Below are 19169 nucleotides of genomic sequence, written 5' to 3' on the forward strand. Positions count from 1 at the left end.
TAAAATATACCTACTATTAAAATTATAGACTGATTTTTCTTTGTCAGTGGGCAAACAATCAAAATCAGCAGGGGATCAAATACTTTTTTCCCCCTCACTGTGTGCTTCCTTCTCATAAATAACCGCATTCTTGAGGGGAAAAAAATATATATATTATGATGTATATACATTTTTTTTTTTGTCAGAATATTTGTTTTCCATTTTGCTTTAGCTGTGCAGAAGCATTTAAACTACAAGCAAGTTTCTTCTTGCTAAATATATTCAAACAGCAGACCTAGCTGCTGGAAGTGTGACAGATCCTCCTCTAGGTGGCTAAATACATGGGAAAGAGAAAAAAAAAAAAAGAGAGAAACCTCAGCTTGGGCTCTCTGAGCTGCAGACTGACATTAGAAACCACAGGCACACATTGGTTCATGTTTATGCATTTTTAGTCCGCTCCCAGCATATTATTGGCCATATCACAGTCATTGTCACAGCACACCCTGGGCCCCCTACCAATGCTGCTCCCTCAGCCTTTCTTGGCAGACTTATTATACGGATTTCAACATTTTAATACTGAGCAGCAGGCTGAATGCTCCAGTCAGTGTGTCTGTGTATGATACAGAAGGTGATATAATACAGGGGGAGGTTTTTCTCCCCCTGTCTGGTTTCACTGGCTGCCAGTTACCCTGTGTGATGGGGGTCAGTGTGTGCAGGCTGTGGGGGTGCCCAGGCCGCGCCCGGGGCCGCCATTTTGATATTGTCTCAGGTCTTGCTCAGCTTCGGCCTGTCTCCCAGGTGAGGCTCTCATTGGCAGGTGACGGTACACATCACCCTGGGGGGGGCGGTGGGGGTCTCGGTGTGGTGTTATATCATGGCCGTGCGAGGGAGAGCTGACTGTGGGGGGAGGGGGGAGGCTGGAGACAGCTAAGATGGAGGCTGTGAGAGCAGGGCTGTGACAGGGCCGATGTCATGACGGAGAGGGAGGGGGGCTGATGGAGACGGCCATTAATAAACCTGCCTGAGGTGTGAGACAGCACTGTGCATGCAGGCCACCATCTACACAGGCTGTCCCCCAGGGCCACAGCTGGGCCTTGCTCACACCCCCCATTAATAATAATAGCCCCCCCTCCCCCCAGCACGGGCTGAGCTGGGTTACTAGAAAGGAAAGTTGCTGGCAGTGGGCACAGCGCCATACTGTCACTTTCCCAACATGCCCCATGCCTGTATGGCGGGGGACACCCCATGTAAATCCCTCTGGGGCCCCTGAGCAGTAAGTACCAGTGATGGAGACTGACGCTAGGGATGCCAGCCAGCTCCACCATGTCTGTTTGGACACACAATAACCCCCTTCCTTCATGCTGGGGACTGATGTTTCTGTCACACGAAGGGAAGTAAAATCCCTCCATCAGGAAGGGTGACATGTCCCAGGCTGGGAGTAATGTAATGGTAGCCCAGTCATTGCTGAGTGTAAACATGTATCTAGTGCAGCCATAAGTCACCATTTATCCTGGGTACACAATGCTGTCATCCTACAGGTTGGCACTTCCCTGCAGCAGGTAGAACTCAAACCATTATGGTGTAACCTAAGGGTTCTGCCTACTTCAGGGCAGCACTTTTCATGTGCTGCCCACCATGATGTATAGGTGCATGCAGCCAGAGTGAGTGGCAGCAGAGCCCCATGTGCATGCAGCCAGGATGAGTGTCAGCACAGCTCCATGTGCAAGCAGCCAGGGTGAGTGTCAGCACAGCTCCATGTGCAAGCAGCCAGGGTGAGTGGCAGCACAGCTCCATGTGCATGCAGCCAGGGTGAGTGGCAGCACAGCTCCATGTGCATGCAGCTGAGTCCCATGTTCAAGCAACTAGGGTGCGTGTGGCAGCACTGGCTGCCGTCCCGACCTCTCACTGCAAACAGGGGAACTGACTGGCATCGCATCAGCGGCCAATCTGACGCTATAACCGACCCCCCTCACCACTGCCCCCCAGCGCCCACCTCCAGCAGGCACCCCTCCCCCACGCAGGCTCCGCACGCCTCCTAGAGCAGGGCAAGGCGGCCCTCCCTCCCCAGTGCGTGCCGTGCGGCCGCTGGAGGTAATGCAGACCGCCGCGGGCTCCGGGCCTAGCGCTGTGTGATGAGTGGCAGGTAAGGCCGGGGCACGATACCTCCTCGCTGCCCTGCAATGGGGGCACCCTGCACGGTATTAGGGGGGCTGCACTCGGGATGGCCGGGGAGGGAGGGGGACCTTGCTAATCCATCACTAGATCATTACCCGGCCGGCTTGGCTGCACTGTGCTCTGCATGCTAGAGGGGATCGTTCTGCACGCTGTGCTCCCCGCTGCTGACCTCCACGTTACGGCTGCAGCCAGCCCAGGGTTCTATGTTCTATTCCATTCTCATTATTGTTGTTTTGTATCCATTGCACGGTTACATTCCATGGACTGAGCAGCCTTTTCATTGCATGTACTGCTAGGAGACGCATGTGCATTAATATTATTATTGCTGTGTTTGTATGGAGTTTCCTGGAAGGGGGTGCACATTCAGGGACAAAGCCGGCAGATCTGTTTAACTCTTTTTCTGCTGGACCAAGGATTTAGCAAACTTAATATTAATACCCTGCAGAATTGGAGATGTTGGGGTACAAGTAGATCAGACTATATTATGCTGTGTTCTATATTGCTCCCCCCCCCCCCTCCATGGTATGATTTGGGGGAGGGATCCCAGACGTTTTTTTTTTTTTTTTTTTCCTTTTTTGCTTTGAGTCCCCGGTTAATTAACAAATACTTCTTTCCCACTGTGTGCTCCACTGCCGGGGAAGGATTGAGCACCACTGTCTCTACACCGGAAAAGCCAGACATTGCCTACAGTGTAGGCCTCTGCCTGCTGCAAGAGGCTGCCATTTTGGCCAGGGAACATGATTTCACTCAAGTCCGTGTTTTGTGGCCATTTAATCATGCTTATTTTTATTTGTTTTGAACTAAACTATGAGATATGCAGAATTCCTTTGTGGACTGGCAGAAGCAGATCTTGTTTGTTTTGATTCTTTCTCGGCATTCTGTCTAGTGCTTAAATATGTCATTGTTTTTATTACAAGGGTTAACAAATCAGAGTAATGTCCCTAATGTCATGGTCAAAATATTTAACTTATTTTTTCATTGGTTTTAAATTTATTCTTGTGTTCATTTTGCCAGGTTAATGCCTCCACAGGATGGATGAAGCCTGTGAGCTAGACAGGCTGTCTAATGCCCCAGTGTATTTCAACTCATTGGACCTGAATGTCCAGAACAAATGTCCAGTGGGTGACAGGAGTGTCTTGGATCCACCAAATGGGTGCAGTGTGCCACTAGCCTCACCCTTGCAGAGCTGCACATCAGGTTATGGGCAAGATCCCTCCTCCCACTACATTCCTCTTCGAAAATTACAGGATCTTGCCTCTATGATAAGCATGGATGGTATTAATGGATCCCAAGACTCAGAGGGAAACAGATCAGAAGGAAATCCTCCACCTTTTTATTATAGTCAAGGTGAGCCAGCAATGCATCTCACCGGACAACAATCTGCACATCGCTATCTTCCAGAACCTCCTGTAAAGTTGCCTAAAAATGTAAGAAATGGAATGCACTCTTTTGATCAGTTTTGCCACCTAGGAATGGAGGAGGTAGAATATGGTATGGAACATTTAAACTATGAGCTAGATGGACCTGGTTTTGGGATGGACTTGCCTGTTTATGGACAACAACCCTCTGTGGCAGATAATATGCATATAGGGGAAACAAGATCCAAACTTAACACTGCATCTGACTTTGTGTCAGACTTAGGCAATTTGGTTCCTCTGAATTGGGGTGATGATGGTGACAGTACAGTAGGCAACAGAAGTATGGAAACAAAAACATCTTTTTTAGCAATGATCCAGGATCCAGAAATACCGAATAGCTCGCACATTCACAACTCTTCTATTAGCATTCTGGAAAGAGCTCCATCACTCAGTGGTGTTTCACAAGTGGATAACAGATTAAGTGGTCATCGTACTCTCAACTTGGTACACAAAGAGGAAGAATCAGTGTCGGTGGATGAGGATCTGGTTAATATGGAAGCAAATGCTGGAGGGCCTCCTGATGCATCACAATTACCTCGTGTAAGCAAAGCAAATATTGGGTACATGGGGAAAGAGAAATGTTTCACTTATTTACTTTCAAAGCTGGTTTACGTTCTGGTTTAATAGATGAATTTGGGTGTTATCCCATTGAATGAGTGGTTCTCTATTTCTGAATTGCCAACAGACCTTAAGGGATTCTGTCATAGAGATACATTAAAGAAACACTCTACCATTAAAAATAATGGCAATTATTTTTAGCATTAGAGTGTTTCTATTGTTTGGTCTACTGCAACCCCCCTCCCCCCCCCCTGTCTGTGTTTAGAATATATGTTATCTGTACTGCTGCTCCTTCACCAATGAAGTTATCAGTCATGATGACTATTTAAAAAAAAAAAAAATGTAATGCATTAGATTCATAAGGAAGCACTGGAGGCATGATGCCACAGACCTTTTGATTTTTCAAGTCTTCAATGAGGATGAGCCTCTGGTGGTTGTCAGGCTGACATTCATTAGAGTGTGGTTGTGGACAAATGTAAACATTACACTTTACAGGCCATAACAGGCCTTCACCATAGGAAAGCATTAGATAAATGCTTTCCTATAGGGTTGTGCAAGAAGCTGGGTGTCCGTCCAGTGTCTTTTCACATTTAAACTCTGTGAAACAGAAGAATAAGCATGAATACATTGCAGTTTCTCTAAAGTTACAGGGACAGTAACCCAGGCAGCTTCAATGAGATTAAGTGGTCAGGGTTCCTACAGAGTCCTTTTAATTTAAGATTGCTCATTTAATTTTCGGTGCGGAGGTTCCTCCACAGCAGTAGCCTGCTCTTCCTCTGAAGTAGTCAGCATGCCTGCTGATTTCTTCTGCAATCTTGAGAAATATTGGATTGGAGACACCATACAAGGCGAAATGCAGTGCTCCTCCAATCAAATTCTGCTATGAGCAGTATTTGATTGCAGGACTGAGTTTGACTCTATTCTGGGGAAGGATGTGTCTCTATTAGCTGTCTTGAAGATGTCCATTAGATGTCTATTTAGCCCTTCAGTGTGAACATTGAATGGTTAACATGACGAGACCACTTCATTCAGATGGAATGGTCTGGGTGACGTTTGAGGTCCTTTAAAGTGGTACTGTCGCTCCCCCTGAAAAAATAAAATCAGTTTCATAAAGGTAGAGTCTTTATGAAATACTAATTTTGACTCTTGAAATTTCACTGATATTCCAACCCAATGAAGAAATATAGTGTCAAAGTAGGGACTACTTAGTTTCTGTATTTCACCTCCGCCTGACTTTCTTAGAGAGACAGGTTCAGGTAAGTAACCTTATCTTTACCTGCCCCCAGAGGGTGACAGGGCAGCTTTAATACTTATGTCCAATGTGCAAATTCGCATGCATCGTATTTAAAGGTTTTTTATTAGAATGTGGTTGGTGTTTTAATCCCTAGCTAAAGGATTTCTTAATTATGTAATGTACCACATTAGGATGACTTGTACTGGTTGCCATGTGATATCTTGTCAAATTGCAGCATCAAATCAATGTCTTTAGCGTCCTATCACTTTTGGGGTATTGGCATATTTTGCAAAAAAAAAAACACCCTGCAAAATGACATGACTACTTGATGCATATAAGTCCAAGCAGAAGCTAAAGGGAGATATACATTTTTTCCTCCTCCTACACATTATTATTATAATTCATACTTTAGAGAAATTTTAAGTTGGAAAAATCAATATGATACTCTAAATTGAAATATAACCCGTTGGTATACATTAAAGGGACATTATAGTCACCAGAGCAACTACAGCTTAACGTGGTTGTTCTGGTAACTATAGTCAGACCCTGCAAGCTTTGTGCTGTAAACAAAGACAAAAGACAGTGTTTACATTGCTCCCAAGGGAAATCTTCAGTGGCCACTCTTCAAATGACCTCTACAGGTGCTTCCTGGGGCAGTACTTCAACGTGTGCAGCACTGACTTTCAGCGTCTCTAGGCTCTGCATGGAGACGCTGAACTTTCCCCTTATAGATGCATTGAGTCAATGCATCTCTGATGAGATGCTGATTATCAAGGAGGCGGGGTGGGGCCAAACGCCACCCTGGATAATCTCAGCCAGTCCAATGCTTTTCCTTTGGGAAAGCATTGGATTGGCCGAAATCATCAATTCTGATTTTGTCAGCCAAGGAGGCGGATTGGAGGCTGACACGCACGGCTCTGGAAATAAGGGAAGTTTTCTTGCCTTTTAAGGAGAGCAAGGGGGGACAAGCCGCCAAAATGTTGGTTTTAACACTATAGGGTCAGTAGTTCATGTTTGTGTTCCTGTCCCTACAGTGTTCTTTTTAAAGGGACACTCCAGTGCCAGGAAACCAATCCGTTTTCCTGGCACTGCAGGTCCCCTCACCCCGGTTGCTGAAGGTGTGAAAACCCCTTCAGTCACTTACCTGAGACCCCTGCCGATGTCCCTCGGCGGTGGTTTCGGGTCGCTGCCGCTCCTCCCCCTTCCTTGCGTCAGCCGGTGGCCGAGACTGATCCCGCCGGCCGGGGAGACCTAATGCGCATTAGAGCTCTCAATAGGAATGCATTGAAAATGCTTTTCAATGCTTTCCTATGGGGAATTGAGCAACGCTGGAGGTCCTCACACAGCGTGAGGACGTCCAGTGACGGTCTTGCACAGAAAACCTGTGCTATAGACATGGAAGTGCCCTCTAGTGGCTGTCTGGTAGACGGCCACTAGAGGAGGAGTTAACCCTGCAAGGTAATTATTGCAGTTTATAAAAACTGCAATAATTACACTTGCAGGGTTAAGGGTAGTGGGAGTTGGCACCCAGACCACTGCAATGGGCAGAAGTGGTCTGGGTGCCTAGAGTGTCCCTTTAAGTATGTCAATATATAAAATGCAAAACACCCTGCTTTACATAGATTTTGCTTGCAATTTTGGGAATGCAGAATATAGAAATGTTCACATACAGTAGGACCAATTACAGGGCTAACGGCAAGCATGTGTACAAAACAAGGCATTCCAGGATGCTATTAAAGCCAGCAAAGTATCCCAGTAGTATGCTCAGAGCACCTGAAAGTCTACCACAATGCAGAAATTTGACTTACAAAGGCTGCTGTGCGAAATGGGAGGATGGCTGGCGCGACACTTTATATATTACTTATGCATTTTATTTTTAAACGCCACTAAATTATTGTATGTTTTTACTTTAATAGAAACGAAGGTTAAAAGCTCAATGTGGATAAAATGTCACCTACTGTTTGAGAAGTACATATTTACTGCACACACAAAAATAGAGCATACAATTTTTTTCATGGATATGTTGGCAAACAAATTTGGGAATTTAGTCACACCATATGGTCATACCTTGTTTACAGAAACACTAACTGTAATTGCAAAAGTATTCGTAACTCTATAGTGTCTCCTCTCTATTTAGATTAGTTGGCCCCACCCATAACGTAAATAGCATAAAAGCTAAAAATGTATTTACCTTTTCCTAGCTCAAAAATTTAACACTTGGTACTATTTCTGGCAGGCATCGCTTCTTTGCCTTTTGTTACAACCCAATGCATGTCAGTGCTCTGCATGCGTCCAATCAAATCCTTTTTGTGATCTATTTTCGGAGTGTGCCTTCCAGGCAGCCATTAGAAGCATGCTTAGCCCTGCATTTAAAACATTGCTGTATTTAACGTCAGTGTTTTAGATTGCATAGCTGATACTCCAGAGGCACTGCACCCATATCATTTCATTAAAATAAGTAGTCTTGGTGTCTTTAATGTCTCTTTAAAACTTAATACGTATTTGTATATATTTTGCTCCTTGCAGCGGAACCATTATTAAGACATGCGTATTCTGGATGTACCTTACAATTCCTTTTTTTTGTTTGTTCTATTTTGGAAGCATTGAATTTTTCCTGGCATTGATCTGCAGTGCTCACAGATAGGTATTTGCCTCCTTGCTTGAACATCTAACCTGCTGTTTGACAAGACTTTAAAATAAGACCCCTCCCCGCTCCCAAGGTTAAAAGCTCTCAGTGGATAAAATGATATGGACTGTTTGAGGAATGTAATTATTCCAGATCCATATGCTGGCCTTTGACCTGGAAACATAGAATGTGACGTCAGATAAGAACCATTCGGCCCATCTAGTCTGCCCAATTTTCTAAATACTTTCATTAGTCCCTGGCCTTATCTTATAGTTAGGATAGCCTTATGCCTTTCCCACGCATGCTTAAACTCCTTCACTGTTGTGTTAACCTCTACCACTTCAGCTGGAAGGCTATTCCATGCATCCACTACCCTCTCGGTAAAGTTATACTTCCTAATATTATTTTTAAACATTTGCCCCTCTAATTTAAGACTATGTCCTCTTGTTGTGGTAGTTTTACTTCTTTTATTTTTTGATTAATTTAAATGTTTTTATTTTTTACACAGACCTGAGATATGTTGCAATTAGTGCCATTTTCTGCAGTGTTTCTAAATACTGTTGATTAATTCAAATTTTTTTATTTTATTTTTCTTCTTTTAAATATAGTCTCCTCCTTTACTGTATTGATTCCCTTTATGTATTTAAATGTTTCTATCATATTCCCTGTCTCGTCTTTCCTCCAACCTATACATATTAAGTTCCTTTTAAACTTTCCTTGTAAGTTTTTTTTATCCTGCAATCCATGAACCAGTTTAGTATCCCTTCTCTGAGCTCTCTCTAAGGTATCCATATCCTTCTGGAGATACAGTCTCTAGTACTCCAAGTGAGGTTTCACCAGTGTTCTGTACAATGGCATGAGCACTTCCCTCTTTCTACTGCTAATACCTCTCCCTATACAGCCAATAATTCTGTTAGCATTTCTTGCTGCTCTATTACATTGTCTGCCTACCTTTAAGTCATTAGAAATAATCACCCTAAATCCCTTTCCTCAGATGTTGAGGTTAGGAGTCCATCAAATATTCTTTACTCTGCCCTTGGGTTTTTACGTCCAAGATGCATTATCTTGCACTTATCCACATTAAATGTTAGCTGTCACAAATCTGACCATTTTTCTAGTTTACCTAAATCATTTGCCATTTGGCTTATCCCTCCTGGAACATCAACCCTGTTACATATCTTAGTATCATCAGCAAAAATACATACCTTACCATCAAGACCTTCTGCATTATCACTAATAAAAATATTAAAGAGAATGGGTCCAAGTACCCCATTGGCGACAAGCCCATGCTTCGAATATACTCCATTGACTACAACCCTCTGTTGCCTGTTACTCAGCCACTGCCTTACCCATTCAACAATATTGGAATCCAAACTTAAAGATTGCAGTTTATATATAAGCCTTCTATGTGCAACAGTGTCAAAAGTCTTACTGAAATCTAGGTAAGCAATGTCTACTGCTCCACCCTGATCTATTATTTTAGTTACTAATCAAAAAAATCAATACGATTAGTTTGGCATGATCTCCCTGAAGTAAAACCCATGTTGTCTCTGATCTTTAAAGGGAAACTCCAGTGCCAGAAAAACAATTCGTTTTTCTGGCACTGGAGGGTCCCTCTCCCTCCCACCCACCAATCCCCGGTTACTGAAGGGGTGAAAACCCCTTCAGTGACTTACCTGGGACAGCGGCGATGTCCCTCGCCGCTGTCTCCGCCTCCGCGACTCTCCTCCTAGTGATTACGTCGGCCGGTGGGCGAGACTAATCTCGCTCACCGGCCGAGGAGACCTAATGCGCATGCGCGGAAATTCCGCGCATGCGCATTACGTCTCCCCATGCGAAAGCATTGAAAAATCATTTCAATGCTTTCCTATGGGGTTTTGAGCGACGCTGGAGGTCCTCACACAGCGTGAGGACGTCCAGCGACGCTCTAGCACAGGAAACCTGTGCTAGAACCCAGGAAGTGACCTCTAGTGGCTGTCTAATAGACAGCCACTAGAGGTGGAGTTAACCCTGCAATGTAAATATTGCAGTTTATGAAAAACTGCAATAATTACACTTGCAGGGTTAAGGGTAGTGGGAGTTGGCACCCAGACCACTCCAATGAGCAGAAGTGGTCTGGGTGCCTGGAGTGTCCCTTTAAATTTATGTTGTCTCTGATCTTGAAAACCTGTTTCAGGATGATACATGTAGGGCCATCGAGGAGGACTATAGTCACTCAATGAAACTTGATAGTGTAGTCCCCTCCTCTGATATCATAACAAAACAAGGTCTCTTACTGGCTAGATGTTGATGTCATCTCCCACCCCTTGCCTCATCTGTGAGCATGAGCAAAGTAAAATTCCTTTTACCTGTAAATATACAAATCCGCAACTGCAAACAGGCATCCTATTTCTTTGTTTATTTAGGATGACCGATTCATTGTTGCCATATTGGAGCTTCAATGTGTCTGCCACTTTCTTCCACAAGTCGGCTTTTACCAACTTTTTGTTGGACAAAAGCACACTTTACATTCATTTGAAGCTTGTAACGGTCACATTCATGTGAAGGCTTTAAAGATATGTGCATTTTTAGCCAAACTGACTGTTTTAATTGTTGGGAATTACACGTTTTAATACTGAAACTGTATTAAAAAAACAAAACACAAATTTTAAGGACTACATTCAATCTATAACATCTCTGAAACAATGTTTGTGACACATTATGAAGTGGCTTGATGCATACCAGCTTGCAACAGTACACTGGTTGAAAACCACTGCCATAAGAAATGGGGATGGTTGATTGTTTTAATTTGGGTATTAGTATGTTAGTACGAAGTTAAAGGATGAACATGTTGTGTGCACCTAAACCATTTCATCACAAAGGAGTCATGGTGCAAAAAGGTTCCAGGTACTGTCATACCTTTTAAGGGGTTAAAGGACCACTCTAGGCACCCAGACCACTTCAGCTTAATGAAGTGGTCTGGGTGCCAGGTCCAGCTAGGTTTAACCCTTTTTTATATAAACATAGCAGTTTCAGAGAAACTGCTATGTTTATATAAGGGTTAAGCCAGCCTCTAAATCCTCTAGTGGCTGTCTCACTGACAGCCGCTAGAGGCGCCTGCGTGATTCTCAATGTGAAAATCACAGTGAGAGCACGCAAGCGTCCATATGCGACCGGCTGAATGCGTGCGCAGCTCTTGCCGCGCATGCGCATTCAGCCGAAAGAGAGGAGGAGGAGAGCTCCCCGCCCGGCGCTGGAATAAAGGTAAGTTTTAACCCTTTCCTCTCCCTAGAGCCGGGCGGGAGGGGGTCCCTGAGGGTGGGGGCACCCTCAGGGCACTATAGTGCCAAGAAAACGAGTGTTTTCCGGGCACTATAGTGGTCCTTTAAACTGTACGTTAATGGTTTGCAAACTTTGGCAGACGGTACTCAACACTCTGCACATTAATGCTGAGTGCATCACCTTATTAAAGATTTGTGATCCCTCTCCCTTATAAATTCCTCAACCTGTCATGGAGGCATGCCGGTGTTCTATCATTCTGCTATACCTGTCAGATTTCTATACCCTCGTCACTTCCGGGGAGGGGAATCAGCTGGATCCTGGGCTGCACATGCGTGCTAGCACTCCTGCTACTCCTCCACAGCAAGGTCCTGGAAGGGAAGTAAAACTAGTTTTACACTTTCATTATAGTTAGTGCATTCACTAAGCTCAGGACATGGGACATTTAGGGTTAATGTTAGGGTTCAAATTAGGGTTAGGATTAGGGACTTGTTCATATTTAGTGATATTTCACAATACGGGAATATCACTAAATAGTGATTTCTCACACTTTATTTTAACCCTTACCCCAAGGGTTAGGGTAAGAATAGAGAGTGAGAGAGGTTAGAAGCACTTACCTAACCCTAATTTGAACCCTCACTTAACCCTAAATGTCCCGTGTACCTAAGCTTAGTGAATGCACTAACTATAATGAAAGTGTAAAACTTACCTTCCAGGACCTGGCTGTGGAGGGGTAGCAGGAGTGCTAGGTATAGAAATCTGACAGGTATAGCAGAATGATAGAACACCGGTTTTGAAGTACTAGCTGAACTGGAATGTGCCATGAGAAGGCAGGTAGTTGGCTGTCAGATTTCTACCCCCTTAAAAGTTGTAATTATATAGTACGACCCTGGTTTAACCCCATGTCATACAGCTGCTGATATCAGAAACTGCAATAGGTCCAATAAGAAGCCCATGACACCCTCTCAGGTCTACCTTTCCACTCGCTAATTTCTGGTCTTTGAGAGAGGTTTGAGATTTTCATAGATTAGATGTCAATGGTGGTACCAATGTGTATCTGCCAATACTTTTGGTTTACTTATTTCTGTATTTAAATGGATTACAATTATATTGCTTTGAGACCCTGTAAGGGTACCTATGGCTTTCTCAATCGCAATCCGTGCATCATTCTGGTGTCAATTTTGAAGCAGAACACTGTCATTCTGCGTCAGTTCTTTGTGAAACGCCCATGCTGCACATTACCAATGTGCACGCACATGTTTTCGGTGTGCCAGGATAATGCTGGGCTACTAGCAGGGGATCACAAGTATGTAAACCCCTCCCATGCTCGGATATAGCCTCTGTTGTGGGTTGTGATTGCAATAGCATGTTCATCATCTGTGTGCATGTTCTGGGGTTTAACTTGACTTGTTCTTGCCCTCTGACATGCCTGGCCTGGTTTGCCCACTCAGAATACCTTTTATACTACTGTAACCTTGGCTAGATATTTTACAATCCTTTCACGTTTTCTAGGCATAACATAAAGTTCAGCCACGCTAAGGACCAGTAATACGCATCTGATCTTTATTATGTGTCCCTGGATAGTACTGGGTCAGTCTCTGCACGTTGGGTACCTACAACACCTTAGAAATATACAGCAAAAATAGTTCCACTCCCATATCAACGCAAACATTTATTTATAAAATATTTTACCAGGATGGATACATTGAGATTTATCACGTTTTTGTATGTCCTGGGCCGACAAACATTACTTTGTATTTTTAATATTATACTATACCCTGTTGTAACAATGCAACCAAACAAAAAATGAGGTCTGATAAACTGGTAAGTTGTATTCGTCTCGCCTATGTACAATTCAATGTAAGTTTCTTATGCTACATCTCTTGCAAACCTGTATTATGAATGTCATACCTCAATAAAACAAAGAATTTAAAAAATATTTATAAAGTAATGTTAAAATACTTAAACATTTAACACGGAACAAGTAAAATATAATAAAATTAAAGTAATACTTAGCAGTAGCAATAGGTTTTTGTCCCATAACTTTCCAATCCTGTTAATTACTGACCAAATATAAAAAACTGGAGATATAGTACTCCTACAAGGGACAGAAAGCCTTCCAGGTGTGCTGTAACTCAAGTCCTTTGTTAATATTCACCTATTATACCTTGTACAAATGGCTAAAGAATCAGGCTTATGTTGCAGCATTCTGTAAAAACTATAAAGATTCAGTGGCATACTAAAGGGGGCAAGGGGAGGGGTCCGCCCCAGATGCCACTCACTAGGGGGGTGCCCGGGGCGCATTTTCATGCCGCTTGCAGGAGTCTCCACATCTACCAGCAGCATGTCCTCTGTTCTCGTGATCTGCGAGTGCGTTGCTATGGTAACCCGCAGCAGCGCTCTCACAGATCACGAGAACAGAGGACATGCTGCTGCTGGATGTGGAGACTTCTGGGCCCCTCTTCACTGGGCAACCATACTGTGCCACTGGACCACCAGGGAATGTAGTTCCCCCCCCCCCCCCCCTCCCTGGACACCGGTAAGAGTCAGGGAGGGAGGACACACACACAAACAATACATACTGCTCACTATACACACACTGCATTCACACTACACACACACACACACACACACACTTATGTCTTAGCGTGTGTATCTGTAAGTGTGTTTGTATCTGTGTGACAGTGTTTGTCTGTACATGACTGTTTCTATGTATATGCGTGTGTGCATCTGTGTGTGCCAGTGTATGTATATTTGAGTACGTGTACATGTGCATACATCTCAGCATTTTGCCAACACTACACACAAATACACCCCTGCATCCAAATATCAACACTACATAAAAACATACCACATATTCAAAAAACACACTACACAAAAATGCACGCCTGCATTCAAATGGCAACACTACATGCAAACACACCCCTACATTCACTCACACATACTTCATACAAAAACTTGCTTACATGCAAACACACAAACTCTACTCAGTGCTAAATACATAAAACAATGCAATCACTGCTCAATTCTAAATACATTTTAAAATGTGTTTTTTACATTTTAAAATTGGGGGAGGGGGTGCCAAATGCTCCAGGTACGCCCCTGTTTGAGCATGAAAACAAATATAAAACAATTACAGCATGTTAATGAGGCCAAAATCTATCAAGTCATTAAAGTTGTATTGTTGCCTGGAGTGGCCCTTTAAGGAAGAAATACCACTAGAAGTGTGTATTTTTGCCCAAATGTAAACACTACTGGTTTTTTTAGAAACTGCAATGTTTTACATTGCGAGAGAAAAAGGACAGCATCTGTGCACCAAAACCACGATGTTAAGTTGTAGTGGTAGTCATGCTTAGTGTCCCTTTAATATCGACTGAAGTTTTAGCCCAGGGCTTAGAGCCATTTCCTGTTCTTTTTATTGACCAATGCACACTACATCAATGTATATATTTAGCTACATGCTTTCTATTTATTACTCCTGTTGCCCTTTTATAACAAAACAGGTCAAATGGCCATGAATGGCCGCTCACTCTGGTATACCAAGAGCCAGTTTACCAGATTTCACTGTATGACCACATGGATTTTAATGATTGTGTATATATATATAAAAAAAAAAAAAAAAAATAAGTAAAATATACATGCTTCAGTTTATCATTTTCAGCAAATATGGTCAATGATTTGTTTACAAAAAGATGATTTAAATGGTACCCTGGTAGCTTTTCAGTTGCAATTCTGGTAATGTTGTTAAGATTGAAGTTGGTGGTAGCCATTGTGCAGTTTATTGGATGTTTACTGTGGGGCATGTGTCGTTTTAAAATTCAAATGTATTGATCTGTAGTTTTAAATGAAAAGCTGGAATGACTTTAATTTGCATTAAAAAGGAATTCTTAGAAAACACTTTATTGATGTAGGAAAAAAAAATATTAATCTATTACTGCAATAGCAATGTCTGTAAAGACTAAAAACAACATATTTTTATTTATATAACACCAACATATGGGCCAGTGTGCTACAGTGGGTATTAAAGGGACACTATAGTCACAAGAACCACTACAGCTTAATGTAGTGGTTCTGGTGTCTATAGCTTATCCCTGCATGCCTTTCATTGTTAAAGCTGCCTTTTCAGGAAAAAAGTCAGTGTTCACATTGCTTGCTAGTAACACCTATAGGTGCAGTTACTAAGATGTCCACTAGAGGTGCTTCCTATGTCCGTGCTGCACTGTGTGCAGCACCTATGTTTAGCTTTTCCACGCTTTGCATGGAGAAGTCTAAATGCTCTCCATAGAGATGCATTGATTCAAAGCATCTGTAAGAATAGATGCTGATTGGCGCAGTGTGTTTCCAAGCATGCGCAATAGCTTCCCAATGTTTTCTTATGGAAAACATTGGATTGGCTGAGATCAGCATTTGATCTCTGCCATAAACACAGGTTTATCCGTGGCAAGACAATACGTTGAGGAAGAAAAAGTGAGTAAACGTACCTTTTTACTGCAATCTGAGGAGAGCCTAAACAGCCACTCCAGGGCTATAGTGTTAGGAATTCATGTTTGCCTACCGAGCCCTATATAGTTAAAGGGACACTATAGTCACCTGGACAACAGTGGCTTAATGTAGTTGTTCTGGTTAGTATAGCCTGTCCCTGCAGGTATTTTGCAGTTAACTCTGCCTTTTCATAGAAAAGGCAATGTTTACATTGGTACTTAGGGACACCTACAGTGGCAGTCACTTAGATGACCACTAGAGGTGCTCCCTGGGTCAGTACTGCATACACTCTGCATGGAGATGCTGAACTTTCACCATATAGGTGCATCTCTATGAGGTGATGCTGATTGGCTAGGACAGTGTTTGGCTCCACCCCCTGCCTTGCCTCCTTTTCCATAGGAAAGCATTGGATTGGCAGAGATTGCCAATTCTGATGATCTCAGCCAAGGAGGTGGGGCAGGGCAGAGCCATTCGTAATTATGGCCTGCACTTCAGCTGGTCGAACACATACACCAATTGGCAGTCATATGCTGGTCACCTGAGGATGACAACACGTTATGGAGGAGTAGTGGCTTCAGGGTGACTGGATAGAAGAAGCTGCTTGTCTATAGATCTAATTTTATACAGTATTTAGAAAAAAAAACTATATTAAAACAAATAAAATAAAGCTAACTAAATAGTAAATCATGCACTTTTAAAGTGAGTTGAGGTGTCATATTTATACTAGGGTGCCCCTTTAAGTAGTAGTTTCCTTTTTTTTTTTTTTTTTTTAAATTTACATTTATTTTTAAATTATTTCTTTTTAGGCAATGAAATCAAACCAAATAAATTCAGGTAAAATATCACCACAATGCCACCATCTCATGACTGTTACCTTGTGGGACTTAGTTCTTCCAGTCAGCCATCTGTCACTGAGATACATCATAGCCTCTGTGGTATCCTGCTTTATTTCACTAGGCATATAACTTCATGTAGTTATAGGTCATATGTAGATATACTTCATATAACGTCAAGGCATAGTCATTTTGTTTTTGTTTTTGTTTTTTTTTTAAATGTTTTTGGTGAAATAAATAGCATTCTAACAGCTGTATCAGATAACAGTTTTTTTGTTTTTTTTTTATAAAGCAAGCTGTTTTCAGAGTTCATCCTAGAGGTGATTTATTAAAAAATAGCTCACTTGGTCAAAAAGGCCCTATAGCCACGATAATAACATTAATTTTTTTCAGAACTATAGGTTCCCTTCTGTCCACCTCCCTTTAGTTAAAAAAAAGTGTTTTAACCCCTTAAGGACACATGACATGTGTGACATGTTATGATTCCCTTTTATTCCAGAAGTTTGGTCCTTAAGGGGTTAAAAGAGATTATTTGTAACCTTGTTATCAACGCAGGGATTCTCCTCTGCAGCATTTGCTGTCTCTGCCTTAGAAGATGTCAGCATGCCTGCTAATGCCATCTACGTTATGCTTTTCAGGAAGCCTGTTGTGAAAAAAATCACTTGACTTAAATCGCTGTGAACACACCATATATCACAATTATACATTGTGTATTCAATGTAAAATATATTGACTTGCTCACCTTTACTCCCTTCCAGTGCCGCTTCCTTAGTGTTGCTCTTTGTGTAACACCCCCGTCTGGGCCGTCCTCTGCTCCTCCTGGTTTCTTTTTGATTTGCTCTCCTAGTGGGTGCTTCCCCGAGCAGGGCAAACATCCTCTGTGACGTCGGCGCGCTAGCTTCAGAGTGGCATGATGTCACATCACTGTGTTCCTATACTATCTAGGTAAAAGCGCCGGCTATGGCGTTTCCATAGCAACCACATCCATGTGCTGTTGTAGCTATGGGTGGAGAGCATAAATCTATTGTTCTCGTCATCATGTTCTTTTTATCTTTTCTTATATATTGAAGTGAAAACATAGCGGACATTTCCCCCAACACTCACAAATTACTATTATTTTTTTTATTTAACTCCACCCAGCCTCCGTGGGAGAACTGGAGTGGATTCCTTACCTGGTGTCCAGTGGGGCTGTTGGACAGGCAGGCAGGGGGCGAACTGGCAGAGTAGGCGGCGAGTCAGTCTGGCAGAGTAGGCGGCACGTCAGTCTGGCTCCCGGCATCACTAAGTGGCACGCGAGGGAGCTGAGCAGTAAGAGCTCAGACTACAGCACTCCCTCGCTGCTCGACCGCAAATCAAACTGCCGTCTGCATCGGGTGGTGCCCAAAGGTGGTCAGCCGGCCAGCTCTTGGGTCCGCCAGGACAATGCCTTGCTAGCCTGACGGTGAATACATGACTGCGTGCCCACAGAGAGGGCTGTGCATGCCAGCTGTGGCACGCATGCCATAGATTCGCCAGCGCTGCCCTAGGCTGTAATGTAACCACTGCATTTTCTCTGGAAAGACAGTGTTTAGTGCAAAAGGTCTGCAGGGAAAAATTATACACAACCAGAACAAATACACAGAGCTGTTGTTGTTATGGTGACTATAGTGTCCCGTTAATAGTTGACATTATTACCATTTTCATAGAAACCATGGCAAAGTCAGCCACTAAGTCTAATGGGATCTTGCTAAGATGTCTATTATGACAAACTGAATTTTAATTATTCCAAACTGATGCAACTTTTTATTATTGTTGTATTATAAGCTTACTGTAAGGGCTGTCAAAGCATGTTGTACTTTTTTTGTTTTCTGCCTATCTAGGTTTTGTTGATCTATAACCTAGGTCCTTGACAAATTAAAGGAAGACTATAGTGTCTGGAATACAATGTGTATACCTGACACTATAGGACTAAATAGCTGTTTAGGTCCCCAGCCTCCCCCCCCCCCCCCCCCCTCCCTTTACCTCAGGTTAAAAAGATGATTTACTCACCTTTTGCCAGCGGCGCATGGGTCAGGTCAGGACTGGCCCCAACCAACGATATAGGGCATGCGCATCATGAAGAGCATGGAGACGCTGAATGTCAGTGCTGCACAACCCAGGATGCACCTCTAGTGGCAGTGTGAGTGACTGCCACTGGAGGTGTCCCTAGGCAGTGTTTACATCAAATGCCTGCAGTGACAGGCTATAGACACCAGAACCACTACAATAAGCTGTAGTTGTTCAGGTGACTATAGTGTTCCTTTAAGTCTTTTTCTAAGAGCCAGCACAAAAAGTTGAAGCTTGTGCCGCCTTCCCCTGACAATACTCTTATGACAAAATATACAGCACCCCCATTCCACGCATGTAGCACTTATTAGTTTGTCAGCATCCATATGACACCCTTATATTCAATTTGTAAACATGTCACATTTAACTAGCATTTGCAAAGTTTAGCATGTACAATACCTTCCTGATCTTTTGGCAGCAAATAATGCATTTGGAGAAAATGTATACCGTGCTTAAGTGTGAATTGTTTCAAATTTATGGTCAGAGTAGGTGAATTGGCAAAACTGTCCAGTCCGCTATGT

General features: G+C 43.0%; 1 protein-coding gene across 4 annotated transcripts in view; it reads left to right on the plus strand.

The window, feature by feature from the left end:
* The first annotated feature begins 758 nt into the window (after positions 1-758).
* NSD1 (nuclear receptor binding SET domain protein 1) overlaps positions 759-19169 on the plus strand; it is a 57832-nt gene continuing 39421 nt past the window's right edge. For 2 of the 4 annotated variants that reach the window (XM_063447303.1, XM_063447307.1), the window contains exons 1-2: positions 1998-2122; positions 3169-4112. In XM_063447303.1, coding sequence (XP_063303373.1) covers positions 3186-4112 — 927 coding nt within the window. In that variant the 5' untranslated portion in view covers positions 1998-2122; positions 3169-3185. Of the gene's footprint in view, positions 778-1996; positions 2123-3168; positions 4113-19169 lie in introns of those variants that run through there. The other 2 variants (XM_063447304.1, XM_063447306.1) reach the window with 2 other exon arrangements.

The sequence above is a fragment of the Pelobates fuscus genome, chromosome 3, assembly GCF_036172605.1.
Source record: "Pelobates fuscus isolate aPelFus1 chromosome 3, aPelFus1.pri, whole genome shotgun sequence".
Lineage (NCBI taxonomy): Eukaryota > Metazoa > Chordata > Amphibia > Anura > Pelobatidae > Pelobates > Pelobates fuscus.